The sequence below is a fragment of the Perna viridis genome, chromosome 12 (assembly GCF_037379345.1).
Source record: "Perna viridis isolate PV_CMFRI_1.1 ecotype Kerala chromosome 12, ASM3737934v1, whole genome shotgun sequence".
In the NCBI taxonomy this organism is placed as follows: Eukaryota; Metazoa; Mollusca; class Bivalvia; order Mytilida; family Mytilidae; genus Perna; species Perna viridis.
This window is the reverse complement of record NC_142456.1, coordinates 11,377,106-11,401,580: the sequence shown is the minus strand read 5'-3', so window position 1 is coordinate 11,401,580 and position 24,475 is coordinate 11,377,106. Positions and strand designations below refer to the sequence as shown.

At 31.0% G+C, this 24,475-nt stretch overlaps 1 protein-coding gene across 1 annotated transcript; it reads left to right on the top strand.

Annotated features, from left to right (window-relative positions):
* The first annotated feature begins 1,812 nt into the window (after positions 1 to 1,812).
* Positions 1,813 to 23,237, top strand: LOC148601192 (ATP-binding cassette sub-family F member 3-like). Its single transcript, XM_088554332.1, has 19 exons — positions 1,813 to 1,911; positions 4,497 to 4,641; positions 5,464 to 5,590; positions 6,533 to 6,630; positions 8,036 to 8,155; positions 8,592 to 8,696; positions 9,231 to 9,389; positions 10,534 to 10,683; positions 11,108 to 11,164; positions 12,088 to 12,110; positions 12,727 to 12,782; positions 13,731 to 13,931; positions 14,976 to 15,052; positions 15,892 to 15,936; positions 17,969 to 18,098; positions 19,649 to 19,829; positions 20,390 to 20,522; positions 21,206 to 21,293; positions 22,012 to 23,237. The coding sequence occupies exons 1-19, from the start codon at positions 1,839 to 1,841 to the stop codon at positions 22,162 to 22,164; spliced, it is 2,121 nt and encodes a 706-aa protein (XP_088410458.1). The 5' UTR covers positions 1,813 to 1,838; the 3' UTR covers positions 22,165 to 23,237.
* The last annotated feature ends 1,238 nt before the right edge of the window (positions 23,238 to 24,475 follow it).

Sequence of the window (24,475 nt, the reverse complement as noted above, 5' to 3'; positions counted from 1 at the left end):
AAAAGCTATAAACCAAATTTGAAGTTCATTTAATCTGCTTTTACAAAGGATTTTCATATTTTCAGGATTGCTGGCTTTTCTAATCAGGTAGGTAATTTGTTTTTCTTCTATTTATTCACCTTGTCCCGTGTTATGGTAAAGTAGCTGCTTTAAATAGTAAATGTTTTACAATAATTCTGCCGATTTCAAAGAACGGCGGAACGAGTTTTTTTTTTTTTTTTTGCAATATGGCGCTCGGAAGTAATTTAAGAGGTTGGGGTATGGAAAACGAATTCCAACATCTTACGTTGTAGGAGTAGAGTCCGTGTTGCTCGGTTTCTTTTATTTATATATGTTTGTTATTTTGATTGTGTCGGTCATGTTATTTGTTCTGCGTGTTCATATCCCCTGTCTAGTCGATATATATCCGTGGATCATGTTCTTTTTTTATTAGTTATAATCCTGGTTCCTCCGATTTCCCTTTCATTATCGGTCATGTATTGATTCTTATTCGTATGGAATAAACAGAAATGGTTGGATTTCATTTTCATGTGGATCAAATTTAATATATCGCACAAAATAGGAAATCAATGTTATATAAAGCTAACTTATTCCAGTTTACTAGAGAAAATTTGTGAAAATAAAAACAACTTTCAAATTTGACTCTATATAAAGGGGTACTTTTTTTTATACTGAACAACAGACACGAGGCTATTGAAACCCTTGGCAATAGTTTTGTGGCATTTGTTTGTAATTTTTTTTTTCATCATCATTGCTATCATTACTTATACTGAGCATCGCATGCGAGGCTAATCTACCGAAATATCTATCAGATGAGTCCGCAGAAATGGGTCAGAGAAGTGAATTCAAAATGAAAGTAGCCTTTAAATTGATTCAAAATCAAAATACGCAGTTGATAAACGAAAAAAAAAAATAAATAAATAAAGAAAGAAAGAAAAATATTTACAGTACCATGATCCGGTACGTTTAATTATTTTTTTAATTGACAACAGTTTTGCCTATTCTATCTCAATCCATTGAATTTTCGTGCCTTTTTTAATGACTTAACAAACGTAAGAAAAATGTATTGATGAGCAATGCCCGGTCGTAGGCAGTGCCTAACTCATATTTATATGATTTTAGGCTATGCCTGTGATGTAAACTACCTTTAAGCTGTACACATTATTATTGAATAAATAGATAAAAATAAAATTGTATCCATCGACGTTTAAAAAGAGAAAACTGCGCTTCCGAATTTGCGCAATCGGCTACTTTCGTGTCGACAAATTTCGTCAAATCGATCCTTCAGAAATTTTTTAGCCATTCATATTCTACATATATAGAACGTCGCAGACGCTCCGTTCATATTACTTTAATTTTGAGCGACACGTATTTCAATAACATCATCTGTCTCCGTAATTTAATCTGATCACAACCGAATTTGACTTGGCTAATTAACGTACTTTATAATAGAGCTAAATTGTAATTGATATTTGCACCACTAAAATTAAGGTTTTCATAACGAAACTTTCTTGATCTCTTGTCAATCATAAAATCTACAATATAAAGCAAATTCAATGAAGATGTAAAGCTCCATTTGCCTTCGGTCGTCCCCTATATCTTCGGTCTTTCCCGGTCTGGTCAAGTCTATAATTATTACTACCCTATATAATCTCTAAACACGCAAAATTATTGTATTTTTATTTATTTATTTTTGATTGAGTATGATAACTAATTTTAATCTTACTGATTAGATTATTTTTTTATTCAAAGAAAAAGTATTAAAATATTTTCCTGGTTGAAATTTAAACTTTGTTTAATGTAAATAGTTTTGGGGCTAAAATTGTGAAATTGACAGCATGGCGGATTTTGCAGAAGTTCTCACTCGAAATATCCCTTCAATAGACCAGGAAATAGTTTCCTATGTAAACGGTAGTAAAAAGTTTATATTTATACGTGAATGTTTTCAATCTTAAAATCTACAAAAGTATTTGGGTTTCTTTTATTCAATATTTTTTTGTAATTTATCCCTTTGGCTTAACCCATGTCCCACTGGTTGTCTGAAAAATGCCGGTCGATTTTATTTCATTAATCAATCCCTTTCTGATTTAATATCCGAGGCTGTTTAAGTCCTAAAGGTATTGACATGACTTTATAACATATCATCCATTCATGGCACCCTTTGGAGTGTATGTACAGTCCTTGCCTTCAAATTTTTGAACCACTAGCCCATTGGGCAAGTAATGGTAAATTTTTACTTGCTCGAACTCAAAATTACTATTCCAAAGAAATGTCAGAGTGAAACTAAGCCATTGAATTTTTTATTGATTTTATTTTATATCAGAATCTACTCTTCATAGCCTTGTGTTAAGTTTGTGAAACATAAGGGGCCTGATGCCGTGATGGGTTATTTTCGTTCTTCATGAACGGCACATTTTCGCTATCGTGATCTGTTTTTCCACAGATTTATTTTTCATCAATCGTTTTCATTGGAGTTTTATGTTCATTCTTCGTGATTGAGACATATATTTCGTTCTCATGATTTTTTTTTCATTACGGAAATAAAGAGTTCCATTGAGTTGTCTTTCTTGGCTTAAAAAGTTGAAGTGGCACGATAGTTTTAAAACAAACAAAAAACACAAACAGCCAGCTTCTGAATCTCTATTATCGAGATTGATTGGGGATATTCTTTTTATATTTTAGTGATCCGTGATCATGGAAATTTATTTTCTGGGAATTGTGATTGACAAAAAAACTCGTGAATCATGATGAAGATCTGGAATTCAGACTTTATATCCCTTGATATTTATATAAAACATTCAACATGCACTTTAAGAATATGGAATGGAAATCTACTGAGGAATGTCATTATGACAATATGTGTCAAAAAGACATCCTAAACAATGTCTGAAAACCCACTGTAACAAATGAAAAGTGAAATACAATGTGTTCATATCTGTTTTACTGCTATATGCATCAACTTGACAACCTGTGGAACACTTTTTTAATTTTGAATGAAATGTTCATTTTATATGATAAACACTTGAAAAACATTAATTTGATAAGTTCCGGTGAGTCAGAGTGGGGTCCCAGCCTGCGCAATCAGACTTATTTTTTTCTGCTCATCTTCTGTCATCATGAACAGATGAAAGGAATGTTTACATTCTTCGGAACGAACTTCCTTTTTGTAAAGCTCAAATACCAGAAGATAGTAACACACATCTGCGACACAAAATATAAAATAAATAAATACATTGTATATGTTTTATTTCACAGTTGCATATAAACTTTTCTTGTTGCCATTATGGTATTATCTCGTGAAATTTAGCAGTAAATTATATCTTTTATTAAAAATTAAGACATTTACTCACACAAAAAGTTAACGCTGTGACATACTGACATTAGAAAATACCACTGGTTATTAGATCGATTGTGGAACACGTGAATTAGGTGCAAGTTGACTTGAAAGGGTAGAAGGTTGCGAAAAAGAAACATTAACCTGTTGACAAGCAAAAATAAACAAATGTTTACATTGTGAATACATCATATTCATTTCAGAATAAGTATCTTAATTTTGAAGGTTGCACTGAAATAGATTTTTAGGCTATACTGGTGACTGACTTGTCCCAGGCATCAGGCTAGTGGCTAACATCGAGGACTGTATGTAACTTCACTTTTCATATTGAAATGTGGGCATCATTTATTAACATTCTAGATTGATGTCTTCATATCGTCGGTACAACCCACCTTTAGCACCTGCACACTCTCTCTTTCCTTTCGCTGTCACTTTGAGACAAAACACTCATTTAAAAACATTTACCCGATGATTTAAGGGTTGAGAGGTTATCTAATTGAAATCAATTATATAAATACACACTTTTTACACATGAGATGACATAAATATACAAATTTAATCCAACTTCCATACGTGAGAGGTTAAACGGAACAGTCATTATTTTGGCTGTGCTGAGGGAAATTTTTGTCACAAAAATTACCGTATTTGTCAAATTAAAAAAGAAATAATTCCTTCCGAGGGTAGATTTGTACTCATTTTAACATGGGTTTGGCATTTATTTTCTCATCTAACTCCTGGCTGCCGCTCTGTATTAAATAATTGAATATAAATGTTGTACCGATGTTAAAATGAATACAAATCTACCCCCTCCAAAAATTATTTCTTAAATGACAAGAACGGTATCTTCAACAAATTTTATTTTCGTATATAAAATTCATCATTATAAACTATAGCTACAATAATAGAAATAATTACTTAAAAAATGTCAATCACATACATTTACATCAGAACGTTAGGGAAAAACTCATTAATTTAGACCTTTCCCAATTTCTGGTAAAGATTATTTAGGGCAAAATGGCAGGTCACACAGTGAAGAGCAAGGGAGACTTCCTTTTTTTTAATGGATTTAAAGTAAAAAATTCCTAAAGCTTAACAATGCTCTAAGCCACTTTCTACAAGAGGAAAATATATATATATGATATCCAATATATTTGTGTTGTAGGAATATTAGAAGACAGTCATGATGATTTTGATGATTCCAATGAATTGTTTGATGCAATAGGAGATGTTCTTATGCAGACAGATGATTCTAAAACTGAGGAGGAAATCCGTAATATTTGTGAAGACTTACATAATTTGTTAGTTGGGTAAGTAAATGGATCTTTGAAGATAAGGAAAAAAGTATCTGTGTTTCCATTAACATGCCCTTAAAAACTAAGGTTGGCATATAGACAAAACTTATTTTTTTCTACAGGTTTTGGAGACACATTTAGACTTTAATAATACTTGTTAAAAAATGGCCAAAATATTTTAAGGTAGGCACAAAAAGTTAGGGTTGGTAGGGTTAGATCAAAATAAAAAATATCCTTGATTCTCATCCCCTCCCGACCCAATTTATTCACCCTCCCCTGAATAATTGTTAATTTGTTTTTTTCCTTAATTTAGTTCAATTTCTTTTCAAATTGACAGCATTCTTCACTTAGATTGATAGGAAACAATAAATAAAATTGACCTGCCCACCCTTAAATTTGAAAAATGTTCGATAATAATAATCTAGGAATTTTTTTATAATGGCATTAGTGGAAACAGGTAATATTTTAAGGCTTAAATTAAAAGGGGTTTAAACAAGCATTGTATAAAACTCAGTAAAACTTGCTTTTCTTGACCAATATTAGTGGGATTTCACTTCAAGTGCTGAGTATACATGTTCATAAATTTGGTTTGATTTTGGATCTTAGTTTATCCAAATCAGTCTGCCAAATTAATCACATTCCAAAATCTGACATGTGTACATGTATATGAAACGTCCTTACTTCCTTCAAGTAGTCAGGGTTTTCCTTTTGTAGTCATATCAAGCTGTGCCATGTGGAGCATTTTATTTTGAATTAGTGAAAACTAAATAAAATAAAAAGATTTTTTTTCTTTAAATTGCTGTATTCTTTCAGTACTTGTATTTGTGTATTCTACAGGTCAAATACTGGGACAACAATTGGCACCAGAAAGATGTTAAATGCGCCTTTACAAATGTCAAGTCTGCTAGAGGACACAGGAACACAAGCTACAAATATATGGATGATGAAGAAAGATCTGAGCTCTGTAAGTTTATGTAACTTTTGTACTTCTTATTTATCTGATTTTGTGTATGTTTTTAATTAATGAAAACTTCATAGTCAAATTTAACATAGCTCAAACTCCATTGGACCATTCAAATATGTTAAGAGTTTTCAGAGTTTAAGAAACTGAAGTTCAGAGATTTCCAAAAAATTATTATTTCAAGTGTAAGTTAGTCTTTATTGTTAGAATTTTTTTACTTCCTACCAAGACTTCTTTACATTTTTTAGCCAAATCTTTTTCAAAAGGTTGTTTTGATTTGTAGGCATTATTTAAAAAAAATGTGTTTTGATTTTAAATACCAGGTACTTGGAGTTGAAGGTCAGTTCTTATCTTCATTAGGTTTTGTCTCTTTCATTTTTCCAGAAAATATTTGTTTTGTTTCGTAGCAGAAAGCAGATATAATGTATATACATTTACAATGAAACTTGTCTAAACCAACCCCTTTCAGACAGTAAAAATTGATCAGTTTACCTAGGCAGTGATCGACACTAAGAGTAGTCCAGTAGTCTTGTGCCATCCTAATTTTGGAGAGGACTACGTGAAAAATTTTCATGATTGTCCTATGGGCTATCTAAATTTTGTCATATTTTTCATAAGATCTAAATACAGAACGTTCATTACCATCTTGCATTACCTGTTTTACTTCTGAAGTAGTCCTGTTGACCACCAAACAAATGAAGTTAGCGTCAAACCCTGCCAGGTACATTATACATTTCAATTCATTGTAAGGGACTTTCAAAAAGTGTCTGGTTTAGAAAGGCTTTCGGTTTACTAAGGTTTCACATTATTTGATATTTCACAGAAATGGTGTTTGGTAGGAATTTGTTACTTGAAATTTGTAGCAATGTGACCTTTCAATTTTGTGATATTTATTAATGTATAACGGGTACATGTCGTTTCTAGTCCTGAAATTTTTTCTTTCAGGTTGTAGATCAGAAAAAATTGGAAAAGGCAGAGGAAAAAATTCAGAAAAAAATAAACAAGAAGACTGAAACTAAACCATCAAAGAAATCAGAAAAAGAGTAATTACCAATTTTTGTAGTACACATGTTATGTATCTTATTTAGACATAGGTCTGACATTTAGGAAAATCGTATAGACCCTAAAAATCTCTACCAAACCTACAATTTTGCCTTTAAAATCAAGTTTTAGATTTTCAAGACAGAAGAATCAATAAAACAAAGCAAGTTATTATACCGGGCTATACTGCAACCCCCTTTGTCCGTCTCTCTGTTAAGCTTTTTTTGTAACAGATTTCTCAGCTTCTATTGGAGGGAATGCTTAGATATTTGGTATATTGCTTTTGCATGATGACTTCCACATTGTCTCCCCTTTTCCGGTTCTTTGCATATCAACTTCCTGTTGTGTTTACAGCAAACATTTGAAACCTGTCTTCCATTGTTGTTTTTTTTTGTTATTTTAACTAAAAATTTTTAAAGTTATTCCTGTGCTTCTCCTTTGTCGGCTAGTCAGGGTGTGCCTGTGGTGAAAACTGAATCATCCTAGCAAGATATCCCATCCATGTTATACTGGTAACGGTGACCCAGTTATAATTGTGAAAAAAAAAATGCTAAAAACGAGCAACTCGTTATAAGGTCTGTCTTAATACTGAAAACCTGATATAATAGTAAGTTATATGAATGTACAACCCCTAAAACAACTGCTGGACATGATGTTTACCTAGGAGGTTAAAGAAGCTGGACCTACAGATCTTTTATTGGTCAGGAACAACAGATTCAAAGATTTTTGTGAACTCTGTACATTTACACGTAACATAGATCTGTGTTATTAAACACATTATGACATTAAAAATATTGATTAATTACACCTGAACAATAACAAAAAATCTAAAATTCAGTATCACCAAAATCAAATGCTGATCTAGAATTAAAAAGTCACTAGAGTGTACTGTATTAGAGTAATAAGTCATTTCTCAATTTTGCTGATTAATATTGATATGCAAATGTTAAGTATTACTCCAGCTAAGAATCATGCAAATTCTGTAATATGTGGTACACATTTTTATTTTTGTAATTAAGTTGCTGTATATGTCTATATGATGAAATGTATAATTATTCATTTCAATCTGTCTGGTCTTTGGAGATAATCCACATTGAAAATTCAACAGTTTCTATTGTACTTTAGTGTCATTAACAAAGTTATCTCCCATAATTTTGAATTCTATAGTGCATTCTATATAAATTTTATCTCCTATGACCATGGGTTATGTGAAAAACCACATGTTACTTTCTGTTTACTATGACATTTTAAACAAGATATCAAAAATAAAAATATGTAGGTTGTTTGCCCATGAATCACATTTTGCATGATTCTTAGCTAGAGTGCTACTTAATGTTTAAAAAGTTGTTAGTTATTCTATCTTTTGAAATACTTTCATACAAGGTACTTGTGGTGTTTTTTTTGTAGAGAAGAAATGGCAAGTGCTAGTCAACAGTTCAACAGGAAGGACACCAAGTTTGATGCTTCTGGCCAGAACAGATCGTTAGATATAAAGATAGATAATTTTGATATATCATTTGGTGAAAAGTAAGTCATTATAACATTCTATGTTTGCTGTTTATTAAATCTCACAAAAACCTACCCAACTCAAAAAACATTTTTCTTCCTTTCCAATGAAAAAGTTGTCTTTTTATCTCAGTTTTCTTTCTTTTGAATCTTTTTTTCTTTTTTTTTTTGAACATGTCAAAAGCTTAAAGACATGAGCATGACACCAACATTGAATAACCAGATCAGCGCCGTTTACCCCCATAACAAATTTTACGTGTCAGTTTTAGGAAGATTGTCTTCATCTCCTATCTTTTTATGACCAAACGTTTAGGAACGGTTAGTGGAGGATGTAGGATACTTTTTTCAAATGACAATGAGTGAATGTTCATTCTATACTCTCTTATTGTTATACATAGAATTTAAGCCTACATTTTTGTAAAAAAAAAAGGTTTAATTTTCCTATCTCATTTTTCAGACAATTGATAAAGGATGCTTCTATTCAGTTGATAGCTGGTCGACGATATGGTTTTGTTGGAAGGAATGGGCTGGGAAAAACTACTCTGTTAAAATTATTGTCTAGGTTTGTAAAAAAAAATGAACTTTCATGTAAATTAGATAAAATTTGGTTAAGCAAAATGAAAAACATAACACTGAAAATTAGGAAATTTCGCACTTTTTTCTGCTGTTATCTTGTGTGTGTTTTTTTTTTTTTTTTAATATTCCTCAGATCATACTATGTTCTTCCAAAAAAAATGTTCAAGACATTTTAAATCTAGGCTAGGAAGTAATTTAAGTAGCTCTCTAGGTAGAAATCTGCCCCTTAACTACTTCAAAACATGCGTGGGATCTTTTGGACACTGCCTTTTAAGTCTGAATAGCTGTCAATTATGACAATTACCTAGAGAGCTATTACTCAGTAGCCTACCTAAATTTGTATTGATATCAGTCTATTTCAACTAGCTGTAAGACAAAACTTCAATATTGGCCAAAATATTTTTTGGATAGAAATAAGAATATACCATCCAAAGTGGAAAATTTTAAACTTGAATTATTTTGTGCCTATCTGAGATTATGCCAGTTTCATATTTTAAATGCCCTGTTGATTTCTTTTTAGAGGTCATTTAAAGATTCCTTCCCACATCTCCATACTGCATGTAGAACAGGAAGTTGTTGGTGATGACACAATTGCCCTGGACAGTGTTCTTGAGAGTGATGAAGAGAGGTGTCGTTTATTGAAGGAAGAGAAGGAAGTTAATGCACAGCTTAGTTCTAGGTATTATAAATAAATTTTATGTGTATTTTAAGGATAAGTTATTTAACATATTAAGTACTTCTTGGTTTAAGAACTGGGCAAAATGTGCATAAGGTTTGGCACTTGAAGGAAAAAAACGGGATTTTATTGCATTAACCAAGAATTTATATCCGATAACCTTCAAATATAACCATCAAAGTGTTTGTAAAATTTGTCTTTTTAAGATTTGTGATATGTGGTTTTAACCAAGTAAAATTGGTGGGAAAATTCTTATTGATAAAAAATGTCTATTTTTGAAAATCTTATGTTGATCAAGGAAAATATTTTCTGAAGCTAAAATTAGTTCTGTTTGAGTATAATTACAGTGTAGGATAATACTCTGTTGAAACACTTTTGAATGTGATTGCAAATTAACTTTTGGAGAGCTTTAAAAAAGTAAAACAGAAGAAAATTTTAAATGTGTGTGAAGTTGGATACTGTTTAACTATTGATTATAGTTTTTACATCAGAAATCAGTTGTACTGATTGACATTCAGTTTATACATATTAGGAAAAACAGTTCTAGATAATATTGGAAGAAGTGTAAATGTATGATTATAGTTTTATTTTAAACCCTTTTATCTTTTAAATTTTGTTCATGCTTCAATTTTCACAAAAGTAGAAAAACCCTATTGCTCTCGGCACTTTGATTAGTGTGAAAGTTCTGTTGTTCATGGGTACCAATTTTCATGGTTTTTGTGGGTGAGCCAGACCATGAAATTTGGTTCCCAAAGAAAAGGAGAATCCAATTCATGTGTTTACTGAAAACCTCAAAACCACAAACTCAAGAATCCACGAACTTTTGTATCTTTCCTAATCCATGAAAATTGGTATTCACAAATTAAAGTACTTTCACAGTATTTGAATGTCATTGAAGATTGTAAATTGAGAAATTATTGCTTGCATTATTTATTGTGATTTATTAAACTTTTATTAAAATTTGATTTAAAGTCTCATTAAAGCCACTGTTGCTACCATAACAAAGTAGTTAAGACAAACACCTACACATCAGGATGAAAGAAATAACATTGTCACTTTGTTTACATCCCTAATTTATTTTAATTGCACATGGTCTGAAAACCAAGAATTGATTTTGAATGGTCTTTGATAACAATTATTTTTATAGTCCAAGCAAAACAGATACGGGTCTTTCTGCAAGATTGAGTGAGATTTACCACAAATTGGAGGCAATAGAAGCTGACAAAGCTCCTGCCAGAGCTGCTGTCATATTGGCTGGTTTAGGCTTCACACCAAAGATGCAAGGGACGTGTACAAGGTGATTTTATTAAGTACCTATTGCTAATCTTTATGACATAGAATGAGAAAAAATAAATAATATTGTTGTCTTTTTAAAACTATACTGCTTCAAGAAAAAATGAGTAACTAAACATGCATGTGTGGAAACTATGTGAACACATCACTGTAAAGTGAAAAATACACTCATTGTCTGGAGTACCTTTTTTGCATCAAAACATAAATAACTGAACACATTTGTTCAGAAAAATATTGAGTTGAAAATTGCAAAACAATGAGAGGAAGTTAAATGTACTTTACAATCACCTACCTTTTTTCTGCAAATAAAAAAAATCAGCCACATATAATGTCAAACCAAGAATTATGGTTGAAAAATCTGGTAGTGAAAATCAAAAACTTTATTGATAAAAAGCTGTACTTATTCAAATTCTTTTATGTCACTGCAGAGAATTTTCTGGAGGATGGAGAATGAGATTGGCTTTAGCTAGAGCTTTGTTTACCAAGTAAGTTTATATTTGTGCCATATTTGTGGGTGGTATTATAACACATACTCTACTTAAGCCGAACATTTAACTGTTAAAACACATTCAATATTTAAATGACAATGAACAAAAACTATTGAAAAGCTTATGTAAGCTAAAACTTAGAACATTACCATATGTTCATACCCTATACATGTATGTTTGATGTCCATACTTACCGTTCCTTTTTTATATCTTTAAAGTCCATTGCAATAAAACAATTAAGAGGCTGTCAACTCCGTCAAATGCAAACTTTAATGTATTTAGTGCCCTATAAATATTTGCCCAATTTCTGTGTTGTTGTTTGAAAAGTTGTCAATATTTCAAATGGAGTCATTGTCTCATTGAATGACATTTCATTGTAAAATCTGCCCAATCCCTAAAAAGAATTTGTACTTAAGTAAATTTAACCTTTCTTTCGGTTACGAATTCCTATAGCAACATTTGGATAAGTCTTTGTAAAAAGTTTTGGAATATTACTTGTATTTCAGTTTTAGTTGTCATGCATTTTTCTAATTTAAGGAGGTAGACTTAGGGTAAGGGACACAACTCTTAAAAATCATTGGAACGTTTGTATTCATTATTTTACATCAATTTCATTTAAGCATCAAAATGACTGACTGATTTCATTCTGTTTCAGAGAAAATCTTGAAAGGTTTTGCTGAAATTGAATATGATACAAACATGTCACTGACTTCATGAGTTACGTCCCTTACCCAAGGTCTCCTGAATATTAACACTATTTTTTCTTAAGTAATATATTAAGTTATTGTGATTATCACAATCACCAAAAACTTGATAAATTATCAACATCATACATGTATTTTTCTTCTGATAAAGTCCTCACTGCGTTTGTGCACCAACTTTTGTTCTCTTGATATTTAAAATTTTCACTTTTTTTACAGGCCAGATCTTCTGTTACTTGATGGTAAGTTTCAGTATAATTTATCAAAAACAATTTGTACATTGTATATTAAGTCTAGATTAAGTATTCCATCTTATTGCACCGACACACAATAATAACATGTTAATAACCCATATATTACCTCATACTTTACTGAGAAAATATTTTTTATTCATAATGCAGGCATAATATCACTGAATGCTAATGATTCATGCATTTCTATTGCATATGCATCAATTATGACCCTTTTCCATGCCATGATTGATTTATTTAAATGACTTTAACCAGCATCATAGATCAATGACTTATTATAGTGGTTAATCTGATGATTATTTGATCATTTGATAGATTTTCTTATACTCAGTATATTAAACAATGAAATACTATTCTACAATTAACTGAAAGTCAATTAAATGTCAAATTTAAAGGGCCATTATAACCAGTGCATTAGGCATCACCTACCAAAGATTACTTAATGTAATAATTCAGATAATTAGAAGTGCAGTAGTCTTGCTGGTGTTTTTGAAAAAAACCATCTGTACTACAAACTATTGAATCAAAACTGAAACTGCATTTAATTAAGTAAATGTGTTAGTACATGTGTATGTATTTTAGAACTGACAAATGTTTTAAATTTCAGAACCTACCAACATGTTGGATATGAAAGCCATCATTTGGCTTGAGAATTATTTACAGGTAACATATATTTTAATTTCATGGTAGTAAAACATCTCTTTAGTTAATTTAGAAATAGGAGTCAATTTATATCATAGGAACAAACGTTTGTTATGAAGTCTGGTATGTAGTTAGGTTCATGGTATCATTTTGTTGGAATTTGTTAAGTAGTTGTCTTTGTAAGAATCATGCAAAATCTGAAAAATATGATACGCCCCAAAAAAGGCTACATATTTTTGTAATTAAGTTGTTTTATGGGTCTTTATTATGAAATGTGTAATTATTCATTCAAATCAGCCTGCTCTTAGGAGATAATCAACATTGAAAATCCAATAGATTCTATTGTATTTGAGTGTCATTTACAGAGTTATCTCCCTTACTTTCGAATTCTACAGTGCATTCTATACAATTTTTATCTCCTATGAGCACGGGTTATATGAAAAACCAAATGTTAATTTCTGTTTACTAAAGCATTTTAAACAAGATATCAAAAATAAAAATATGTAGGCTTTCCAACCATGTATCACATTTTGCATGATTCTTAGCTGGAGTGCTACTTAAGGTCTCACAGGCATTTTGCTCACATTTCCATTTTTCTTGTGACAGTGGAATTGTCGTTCTTTTTGTGTTACAGGTGTACAACCATTGTTCTTTGTTTTTTTTTTTTTAAGTTTCATTTGATTCATTGTCAATTTATCACATGAGATATTTGGAGCACTGCTGTTCCCAATATATTTCAAACAGTCGATCAAGCCACAATACTAATGATGGGAAGTTTAAAAAAACAATGTTTTTGACTCTTTAATTAGGTCTTTTAATTGTGTGGATAATTTACTGCATAACCTTATTTCACTTCCAAACTGTTATTTTTTGTCAGCTCAGTACTATCCTGAAGTGTTTATTGTAACATTAATTGAACTGCATTGATGTTCTAGGATCATACATGTATTTTAACATTTTTTTTTTTAGACCTGGCCAAAGACTATGTTAGTAGTATCCCACGACAGGATGTTTTTAAATGCTATATCAACAGACATTTTACATCTACACAGCCAAAGTATAGATACCTATCGTGGAAATTACGATATCTTTCATAAAACTAGAGAACAAAAATTAATTAACCAACAGAAGGAGTATGATGCTCAGCTTCAGTATAGAGAACACTTACAGGTGAGTGGTATAGATCTGGTGTGACGAGAAACACACCAAATACTGGAGAACACTTACAGGTGAGTGGTACTGATCTGGTGTGACAAGAAACACACCAAATACTGGTGGTAGGCAGTTTAGGGTAGGGTGTATATCTTATGTATTTTTAGTATTCAAAGAAAATTACCTACAAGTCCAAAGGGACAAAAGACAAGGAACAAATCATACAACAGACAAAACTAAAAAATAGAAACAAAAGTTCTCACCAGCACTACGGCAAACTTTCAATAGGCAAATATGACTGTTGCAGATCCAGGGGGGTAAGGAGCAGGGGATTGGCGCCACTCCTTAAAAAAATGGGATAATTGTGTTATATTGACAGAAATGGTAAATAATGTCCCAGCACCCTTTTTTTCAGAGGAACCCCTGCTTGCACCCTTCCTTTTCAAAGTTTCTGGACCCACTGACAATACTTCAGAACAAAATGACAGTATACATTACAAAATGATATTAGCAACTACATTGGCATTAGGAAATGCTAGACATTATGCAAGAAGATCACTTCTAAGACAGAAGATAGTGAAATAAAAATTGAAATTCTATTTGAAGACACATCTAATATTATAATTAAATAAAATTGGCCAGCAGATTTTCATCCTGTCCTGACCCTAAAATAATTACAAAAATAATAATAAAGTGGTGGCGGGAATTTCAAAACCAGGAATTTTTGGTTTTTTTTTGCAGTTTGTAGTATTGAGGTACTATAACACACAAATCTTTCATTTCTTGGTGACTAAAATGATGTTTCTTCTCTGAAACTGATGTGCTATGGATTTAAAACATATCTATACTTCAAATAGCTAAAATTCGGCTTGCAAATATCTGGTAAGAAATAAAAGATAAAGTCCTCCCGCCCGCCCCATATTTTTATGGAGATTGGACGAAAATCTGCTATTTAAGTTTACTTGGCCTGATGATCCTTCTCTTCATAATTCAGTTCTATATAAATGATTAAAACTAATTCTTTGTTTACTTAATTGTTGACTGTTCACATGTCTATTGTAGATGTTCATTGATAGATTTAGATACAATGCCAATAGAGCATCATCTGTACAGAGTAAACTAAAGATATTAGAAAAATTGTGAGTAGTTTGCTTCAAAAACTGAGCTTGTTTTTTTTTGTTATTATTATAAATAGGGCTTTACAAAATTCACTTACTTTACAACAAAAAAGCGAATGTGAATTTACATGTGTAAGAACTGAAGCAAATGTAAATTTACTTGTGTAAAAACTAAAGCAAATGTAAATTTACTTGTGTAAAAACTGAAGCAGTTGTAAATTTACATGTGTAAGATCTGAAGCAGTTGTAAATTTACACGTGTAGGAACTGAAGCAAATGTAAATTAAATGTAAATTTACATGTGTAAGAACTGAAGCAAATGTAAATTTACATGTGTAAGAACTGAAATATCTCTTTTAGTTATATTGATTATTTTGTATTTATATTTATAAAGCTACTGCAAGTATAATACATGTATTACTTTGGAAGCCAAAAGGAAAAGGTAGTTCTAATCAGATTCAATGGCCTGGTTATTCATGATTCAAATATATTATGTTTGTTATTATCTTTTTCATATATTATCAATACTCCATCAGAAATCATTACCTAAGCCCTTTGATACATTGTGCAGCATTCAGTGCAATATACATGTAAATTGCTATGGAACTATTGTGAACATATTAATTTTTTCAGTTATTAATTTTTGTTGATACTGTCCAGTGAATATTTTCATGGGTATTAATTTTGGCAATTTCAAGAAGTTATATTGACACGATATATGGGCTTATCTGTTAATTGTGAAAATAGTGAAAATAATTACACTGCATAAATTAATATGTTTACAATACTTATATACATGTATGTGTTAATTCCTGCATGTAGTTCCCCTATATGATTTTCTGTTTGGTTTTATCATACAGGCCACCACTAGTACCAGTAGAAAAAGAGTCAACTGTAACATTTAGGTGAGTTTCATAAAGAAGTTGGTTCAATTAGGGCAAAATTTGGCCTCAAAAACAAAGTCTACACGAAGAAAATTTTATGTTGTTTCTCCAGCTCTTTAATGTGTTTTACAGTTGATTTGATTGATTTATGGGAATAATTTGTAGGTATTTGGTCATATATACCCTTCAAACTTGGTTGAGATTGGGAAAATCTGTTAAAAAGGCTGGAAAACACCAAATTTTGTGCAGTTTTTCACTCTTTTAACAATGGCCACATGCGCATTGACTTTTGTGCTTCATATATTTGTGTATAATTGTAAGTTACAACTCAGGTATAAATATCTAAAGTCAACAGATATGTGGCCACTTCCGTTCCACACAAAAACCATCTTAAATATTGCAGAAATATTAAAAGTTAAAGGTTTTTGTAAAAGTTACATAAATGCATACTGTTATTTCTGGAGTAACGTCACAAATTTCGTCCAAAAAAATCTTATATTCAGTTTTTGCAACCATTTTACTACTCTGGTACAATCTAGAAATCAGCTTTAATCAAATTTTCAAAAATGCCCAAATTATGAGGTCAAGAGGGGTCCTTACCGAACTTTCTCCATTGATTTACTGAATATTCCCGGTGTAAACATTTTTTATAATTCCCACTGTGAATTTAATTCGATTAGTACACTCTCAGACTCACTCTAACACTGATATCGATCTGCCATTCTTAAAATTTAGATATTATGTTGAAAATAGCAAGGAATAATGGATATCTATATAACAAATAGGATAATCAATTGGTATTCCTGAATAACCTTAATATGATCACTCGTGCCAAGAACATATTAAGATTTGACTCATGCATGGAAGAAGTTCTGCCCACTTGTTAAATCTAGGTGTATTTTGACACTTATGATAATAAATTATGATATTTACTCTTTCCAATTAATTATCCTATTATTCTCTTTGGTAACTTTATTGCAAAACTCAAAATCCTTAGTGTTTTAGTCATCATTTTTTTACCATTATGTTATATAGTAATTCTCATGTCAATCCATTTACATTTTTGGGGTTTACTGATGATAATCAAAGTATTGTTCAACCATTTTTTCCCCCAATTTTCAATTCTATGCTGTGTTCTACATGTATTTAAAGAAAATGTTTATTATAGTCTGCTTTACCTAAATGTCAAAAGCCTCCGAGAGAAAATGACATTTTAATTTTTTTTTAGTTCATTCAAAATTATGATTCAAGGTTATCTTTTTCTCTTTCAGAATCTTGTCAATAGAAAAATCACTTTTTTTTTTTTAATGTTTGGCCAAAAGAAATTGTGTGTTTCTGGTTTCCTTATCCTATCTTCGCCTCAGACACCAAAATGTAACATTTTGAATAATGTCCCAGCGGATTGAAAAAAGATGTATTTTTTGGTTGTTTCAGCTACAAGAACAACACTTTGGAAAGAATCACAAAAAAAATGTTTTACCTATCTACCCTACCTAATGTTTTTGGGTGTTAAATAGGAAACAAACATTCAATTTATTTTCACCTTTTCATTGAGGATAAAAAGCCTGCCTTTTCCTTTCATTTTTCTTGGGATAAAAGTTTGTAAATGTATTGATTTGTCATATGTATAAGTAAGTTTGGAACAGTATTTGTTTTTTTTTTTACTATCCTCTATATTTACCACAGGGAACAGTACTATCTTGATTATCAAAGTATAAGTCTGTCCATAGGTCTCATTTTATATGTACCATCTTTTCTGGATTCCAGAATGTGTAAGATAGTGTCTTACTGTAAACATATTAGCTTTTAATTGTACTAATTTTCCTTTTTTTTAGGAGTGGACAGAAAACCTCAAAAAAGGTATTAAGGACATGGATTGTTCACAATATATTTCCCTAATCATTTTTCAAAACTCTGAATATTAATTCCAGTAAATATGTTACTTGGGCACAATTCAGGAAAATTAGCAATTGCTAAAATTAATACATTTTTAATCATTTATTTAAAAAATATGACATGAACATGTATGTGCATAAGTTTACACGTATTTCAGGTTCCCAGAGTGTGAGAGGTTGTCACCACCAATTTTACAATTAGATGAAGTTAAATATTACTACGATAAGAATCATGTGATATTCAACAAAATATGTTTAAATGCTGATATGGAGTCTCGTGTCTGTATAGTAAGTACTAGTTTCAATGCTCGACTTTAATCACTAATCATATATTGTCTACAGAATCTGGTAGATGGCATGATACTCCCAAAGAAATTAAGAATTGTATTTTATGCTAGTCTGAAGATATTGGCGATGAATATCACTATATACTCGTCATTATGCACATATATATTTGATGACTGACCGAATACAATAAAATTTAATGATCTGATGAACAGCCAGTGTCTGCTAGATCTTAACAAGTTATGCAAATTTATATGTTTCATTTACACTTATTTGGAAAATGTGTGTGTGAACCATAGTTTATTACATTCATTTTAATGTTAATTAATGTTTTCATTGTTAGAATCTCCACACCTTATGTGGTTTTATATGCTCCGAAAGGGAGCGTTGATGGTTGTATTATCAACTGGGTCCTGTATACATATGGCCAAGTAAACCATCAATATCTGGTTAATGCATGTAAGATCGGGAGCTTAAAACAGCTTCATGACAGCTTCATTCTCTTATACTTTGTAAATGCAACTTAGAATGACACCGGTCTGGGAAAACATTTGCTAGCTTTAATGATTAAATACAAATCATATCTTAGCTTTTTCTAAGATAGGGATGGTCATAACATGGCACCAAAATGTTTACAAAAATGACTTAATCTGCTTATCAGTACCAGACAATTCGTCCTAAAGGCATTTTTGGCCATGACAACACAAAATTACTTATGAATGCCGGACATTTTTGCCCATAGACATTTCAGCCCATAACAATTTGGAGAATGCATTAAGACTATAAAAACTGTATATCTTAACAAGTTTTACCATTTTAATATGAATTATGTTTTATATGCAGGGCTGACAAAAATTATGAAAGGTGCTTTGAATTTTTATGTTTCTTTGGGAGCATTTAAGAATTCCTCCTATATATAATGATATAGTATAAGTTGGTATTGTTGGTTCTTTTCAAAACTACTCCATCTTTTAATTGGGAAAATATGAGATTTTTTTTTTAAACTGGGATTAATGAAACATTATTATCAATCTGATGCAGAATGACTAGAAAAAGATAAATGATAAATAATTAGTCTTTAACTATAAATGTTATGTTAAACATGAACACCATACCATGTACTTTGAGTACCAATTAGAAATAATTTGTCTAATTTGGGATCAATTTTGAGCCATTTTCCTGGAAAAATTGGAAAATTTTTATTCATGGGGAAAGTTTGATTTCGGAGGTAATTTTAAGGCAAACAGCCTGATTTCAAAGGTAATTAAAGGCAAACAGCCTGATTTCTGACACAATTTAAGACCAAACAGCCTGATTTCTGACATAATTTAAGACCAACTATCTGATTTCTGAGGTAATTTAAGACCAAACAGCCTGATTTCTTAGGTAATTTAAGACCAACTGCCTGATTTCTGAGGTAATTTAAGGCAAACAGCCTGATTTCAGATTTTTTTTTTCTTGCAGCTCTCTCAGCTTGTGGATTCTAGTGGTCACTTGAAAGAGTCATCTTGTAAAGAATTTTATTTTCTATCTATACATGTTTTATTTTGAAGGTTGGAGAAAATGGTGCTGGCAAGACAACATTACTAAAGATCTTACAGGGTGATTTATCTCCAGTATCTGGTATTTGTCATATGCATCGGAACCTTTCTATAGGTTACTTTAGCCAGCATCATGTTGATCAACTGGAAATGGACCAAACATCTTTAGATATGATGGCACAAAAATTTCCAGGTATGTTTAGTTGATAACCATCTAGATTAGACTCTATCAAAAATTCAATAATTTATTACTATTTGAAAAGGTAGGAAGTGCCACAGTGTATTCACACAAAATTTTGGGGACTTATGAATCAACCTGTTTGTTCTTCCCTCTATCCATTTTTTAGTCAGTCCATACTTATATATATTGTAAGCCCATCCCCTTCTTAAGCTCTTGATGGATTTTGATGAAATTTTACATCATGGTTAGGCATCAGATATTGTTGTGCACTAAGGAATTTTGTCATTGTCTGATACTTGCAATGGAAGACACCCATTGTGGGTGAAATTCAGTATTCAAAAAGGTAGTATTTGTAATGTATGTTTAGCATATTGTTTTCATTTGTTGGAAAGGTAACTGTCTTACATGCTACAATTGTCAGTTGAAAGCAAAACATTTCTAAAATTCTAAAGCACTACACTCAGTTACACCTGTTTAATCAATAACTGTAGATTTTTTGAGAAGGATAATTTTATATATACCTGTACTTAACTTTATAACTAAATTCATGTATCACTGTCTTCTCCTTTCAGGTCATAACTCCGAGTTATACCGCAATAAATTAGGTCAGTTTGGTGTGAGTGGTGAATTAGCGTTACGACCCGTTTCAAGTCTTTCAGGAGGGCAGAAAAGTAGAGTTGCATTTGCTGTTCTTTGTATGTCAAAGTAAGTTATAACCACTCCTTGAATTGAATTTTCATTTATCAAATAGATACTTGAAATAGCATATAAGTGATTATGTTACGTTTGTAAGTCTGCTACAATCTTTTTTTTTCAACTTGTGTCCATAAAAGAAGTCCATTTAGATAAAATACATATTTAATCAATTTTTCCCAATGTCAATGTTCCCTAAATGACGTTCTCACGTTTTCCAGAGTTTTATTGGGAATGATGTAAACTTCCGCCTAAAGAATAACTGGTGCAAAATGGGTGTAAATCTGAAGGTGGACACTTTGTAATATTGCTGTAAATGATGTGTTTTTATGTGTTAAGAAGTGGTGTACATAGACGATATCAACTTTGATATTCATTTGTACCTGTAGTTTTAGTAAATCATCTTTTTATATAGGTAGTTATCTGTGTTTGGGATATTTTATTTATAAAAAGAATTAACGCTCAGATTCTTTCGATAACAATGTTCACCACAAGAATTGTTCTCTCGTAGACTTGCAATTTGTAGTTAGTATTGTTAATATGGTAGGTTTTCCAAATTAGGGTACATGTAATTATAAAAATGGTTAAACAAGAATAATGTAACAAGATTTTTTGATAAGTTCCATACTTTTTTTTTTTAAATAGTATTGAATTGTAAGTAAACTACATGTATATACAGTTATTGTTTGTTTCAGTCCAAATTTCTTGATTCTTGACGAACCTACTAACCATTTAGACATGGAAACCATAGATGCTCTTGGAAATGCTCTACTCAAATTTAAGGTACATGTATATTAGCTCACAATTAAAAATTAAAAAATAAAATGATTTGTTCCTAAGATTTCGTTTATGCTGAGACAAATTACAACTTACTTGTTCATGTGACATTGTAAGAATGGTACGAGATATAATTCTATTACACTGGCCCCAGAAAAACATTTTTTTTACTTATTGATTTGTTTTAAGCTGAAAATTAACATTATGTGTGATCTTTCAACCAACTGCATAATAAAATAAGCACACAATTTAAACAATGGTAGGGCTTTTTTTTTTTATTTTGTGTTTGGTTAAACTACAAGTCTTGATTTCTAAAAAGAAATATAGAATATCCAATGTTGAAAGCATACATGTGAGAACTCTTCGGAAATCCAAAAATTAAATATCTACTACTACTAAAATGAATATTTTACCAATTAAAAAAATACAGAAAAAAGAGTCTAGAAAGAAAATATCACAGTCAGTCTGAAAGGGCTAGGTGCGATGTGTTGAGGCATGCAAAACTGGTGTTATTCTGTCTATCATCAAAATCGCAATTGTTTTGTCCTAGCATTAGAAGTAACCAATATTTTTTAGTATCACAGCAGAAGTCTGAGATAGAAAGTATTTGACATTAATAATTGATAGAAAGTATTTGACATTAATGACAATGGAGAACCAATAAAAATACTGATAGTAAAGTACCCTTGCAGTAATTTGTAATCTTGACTTATTCCTGTTTTAGGGCGGTGTTGTACTAGTATCTCACGATGAAAGACTTATACGCATGATCTGCAAGGAATTATGGGTAGTACAAGGAGGAACTGTCCGTACGTTAGAAGGTGGATTTGAAGAATACAGACATATAGTAGAGAAAGAATTAGACATGAATTGTTAATGGTGCTATTGTTTTAGTCTACTATGCTTTTTCTGTGATGAGTATTCCCCCCATTCATAAATATACATGTTTAGAAAATGACTTTTAAAAGTAAGTGTATATCATGATCAACACTGGTTAAGAGGAATTTATTTAATTACATCAAAACAATTTTGTTTGATTTATTTATCAAAAATTTAAACAGAGTGTAAGTTTAAGTGACTTCAATAACATTATTTTTGAAATTTTATGGACTAAATGTTCAAATTTAGTGACAAGTGTATGTTTAACATACATGTATCTACATGTACCTTGCCAAACCTGAATAACTTAAAGGTATTTAGGTTCAATTATATTTTAAGCATCATGAAATACTAATTGTAAATCTTTTAGACATGGGTGTGTACTGGTACATGTATTAAAACTAGTCATGATGGGATGACTAACCCCTTAGTAGGGATAAATTTTACAAAAATTTTTTCACTTATTTTCTTAAATTCAAAATAATTCCAAATTGAAATATTACCTTGTTTATATGAAAGAACCAAGTTCTATAATCTATATTTGACTAAGTTAATGCAGCGAATCACAATAGATATGTTCTTCTTAAGTTTCAATTCATTATATTTTTTTCTTGATATAGGTGTTAAAGCTGGTTTAGTTATAGGTACAGATGTAATAGCTGCATTATTAAATTTAACATATTTTCATAAATAAGCTAGTAATATTTCAGCGTAATTTTGATCAGAAACCCCATATCCTACCCATTCGACTACCAATAGTATAAATCTTATTTGTGATTACCTTTGAGCAGTTTTTTGACAAATTGGAAAAGACAGTCTTATTAGGAGGTAATTTTAGGAGGTAGACCTAATGGTAAGGGATAAAACTCTTGAAATCATAGGTTTCATGATACATATTTCTTTAAATATCAAACAAATAGCTTTCAGTTTGAAATCTGGGAATGTGCAACTTTTCTGTCAACAAATTGCTGCGGTCAGGTAGAAATATTTATTATAAAAAAATGTGTTTTGAGAAGTCAAATGAATAGTCTGAAGATTTATTATCTTCAGTGATTAAATTTTAAAATATTTTGTGTTTCTTTGTTTTATTACATTGATTTGTTATTTGGAGGTGATTATACAAATGTCATCAAAATGGAAATCAAGGCAACCGCGATTCGATTGGTAATAAAAATATCATTTATGGATAATAACTAGACAGGGAAAGTAGATGAACAACCAGAACTCAAAATAACTTGGAGCAGGGATCAGGTGCAATAAGTGTCCTCTACTTTTTAAAAGAACATTGATTTCATTTTCCCTTCTGTTCGGAACTTCAAATTTATTTTGAAACCGGTGACAAATTGTGTTGTTTTTTTTTATGCCTGATAACTTATTTTGAGACCTTTGCTTATCATCATTATGGACAGTGACATTTAAGGGCAAGTTGGAAATGAGTGGTCCCAGTTTAATGTAATAAGAAAATTTTGTAAGTGTTTATTAATGTGTTGGAACATTTTTTTGGTATTCCAGAATCCTTAATAATTCAATTTGGAACAAGTTTTCCAATTGGTTGGTAATATGACAGCATTCGGACTCTTCCATTAAAAGATGAGGTACCCAGGGAAGGTATTTTTTCACTTGGGGGGCCACCGATAGTTCTATAATTGATGTTGTGTATTTAAGAAGAGACCTGAACACCCCCCCAATATACAAAGAAAAATAGTACCTGTTAGGATTTGACCAGTTAACACTTTTTATAAACTGCTTCACAGTTTATAAATGTCCACTGCCACAAACCAGGTTATTTTGTATAATCTGTTTAAAAGGTAGAAACATTCCATTACATTTACAAACCATACAGGATATGTTGTTAGAGTGGACAATTTGATCACGACCTAAATGAAAGATCGATTTATTATGGTTTAGAAGATAAAGAACACTGAAAAAGGAAACTTTTTTTTGTGACAGACTGTTAAAGCTATTTATTCTGTTATCGTTTTATTTGGACGACCAAAATGTTTTGACAGTGTATTTATTGATGGTATACAGGATATAACACTTCAGCTCTGCATACTTTGCTACCCTTGTATGAACTACCTGCCCTGTGGTGTGAGGATTCATCGCCATTCATTGAAGACCCATGGGTGGCTTTGTGCTGACATTTTTTATTCTGGTGGGGTTGTCTCTGACATATTCACAGTATCCATTCTCGTTATGTATACCTGTTTTGTTGTAGGGTCATTAGTGGAATTTAATAAATATGTACAAAAATTAAACAATAAAGGAAAGGATACGGATTGCAGTATGAAGATAATTACAGAATATAG

Coding starts and splice junctions, on each gene's coding strand:
- LOC148601192 (XM_088554332.1), top strand. CDS start 1,839: ATGGCGGATTTTGCAGAAGTTCTCACTCGAAATATCCCTTCAATAGAC. Junction 5,591..6,532: donor TGAAGAAAGATCTGAGCTCT/GTAAGTTTATGT, acceptor TTTTTCTTTCAG/GTTGTAGATCAGAAAAAATT. Junction 21,294..22,011: donor ATGCTCTACTCAAATTTAAG/GTACATGTATAT, acceptor TTCCTGTTTTAG/GGCGGTGTTGTACTAGTATC.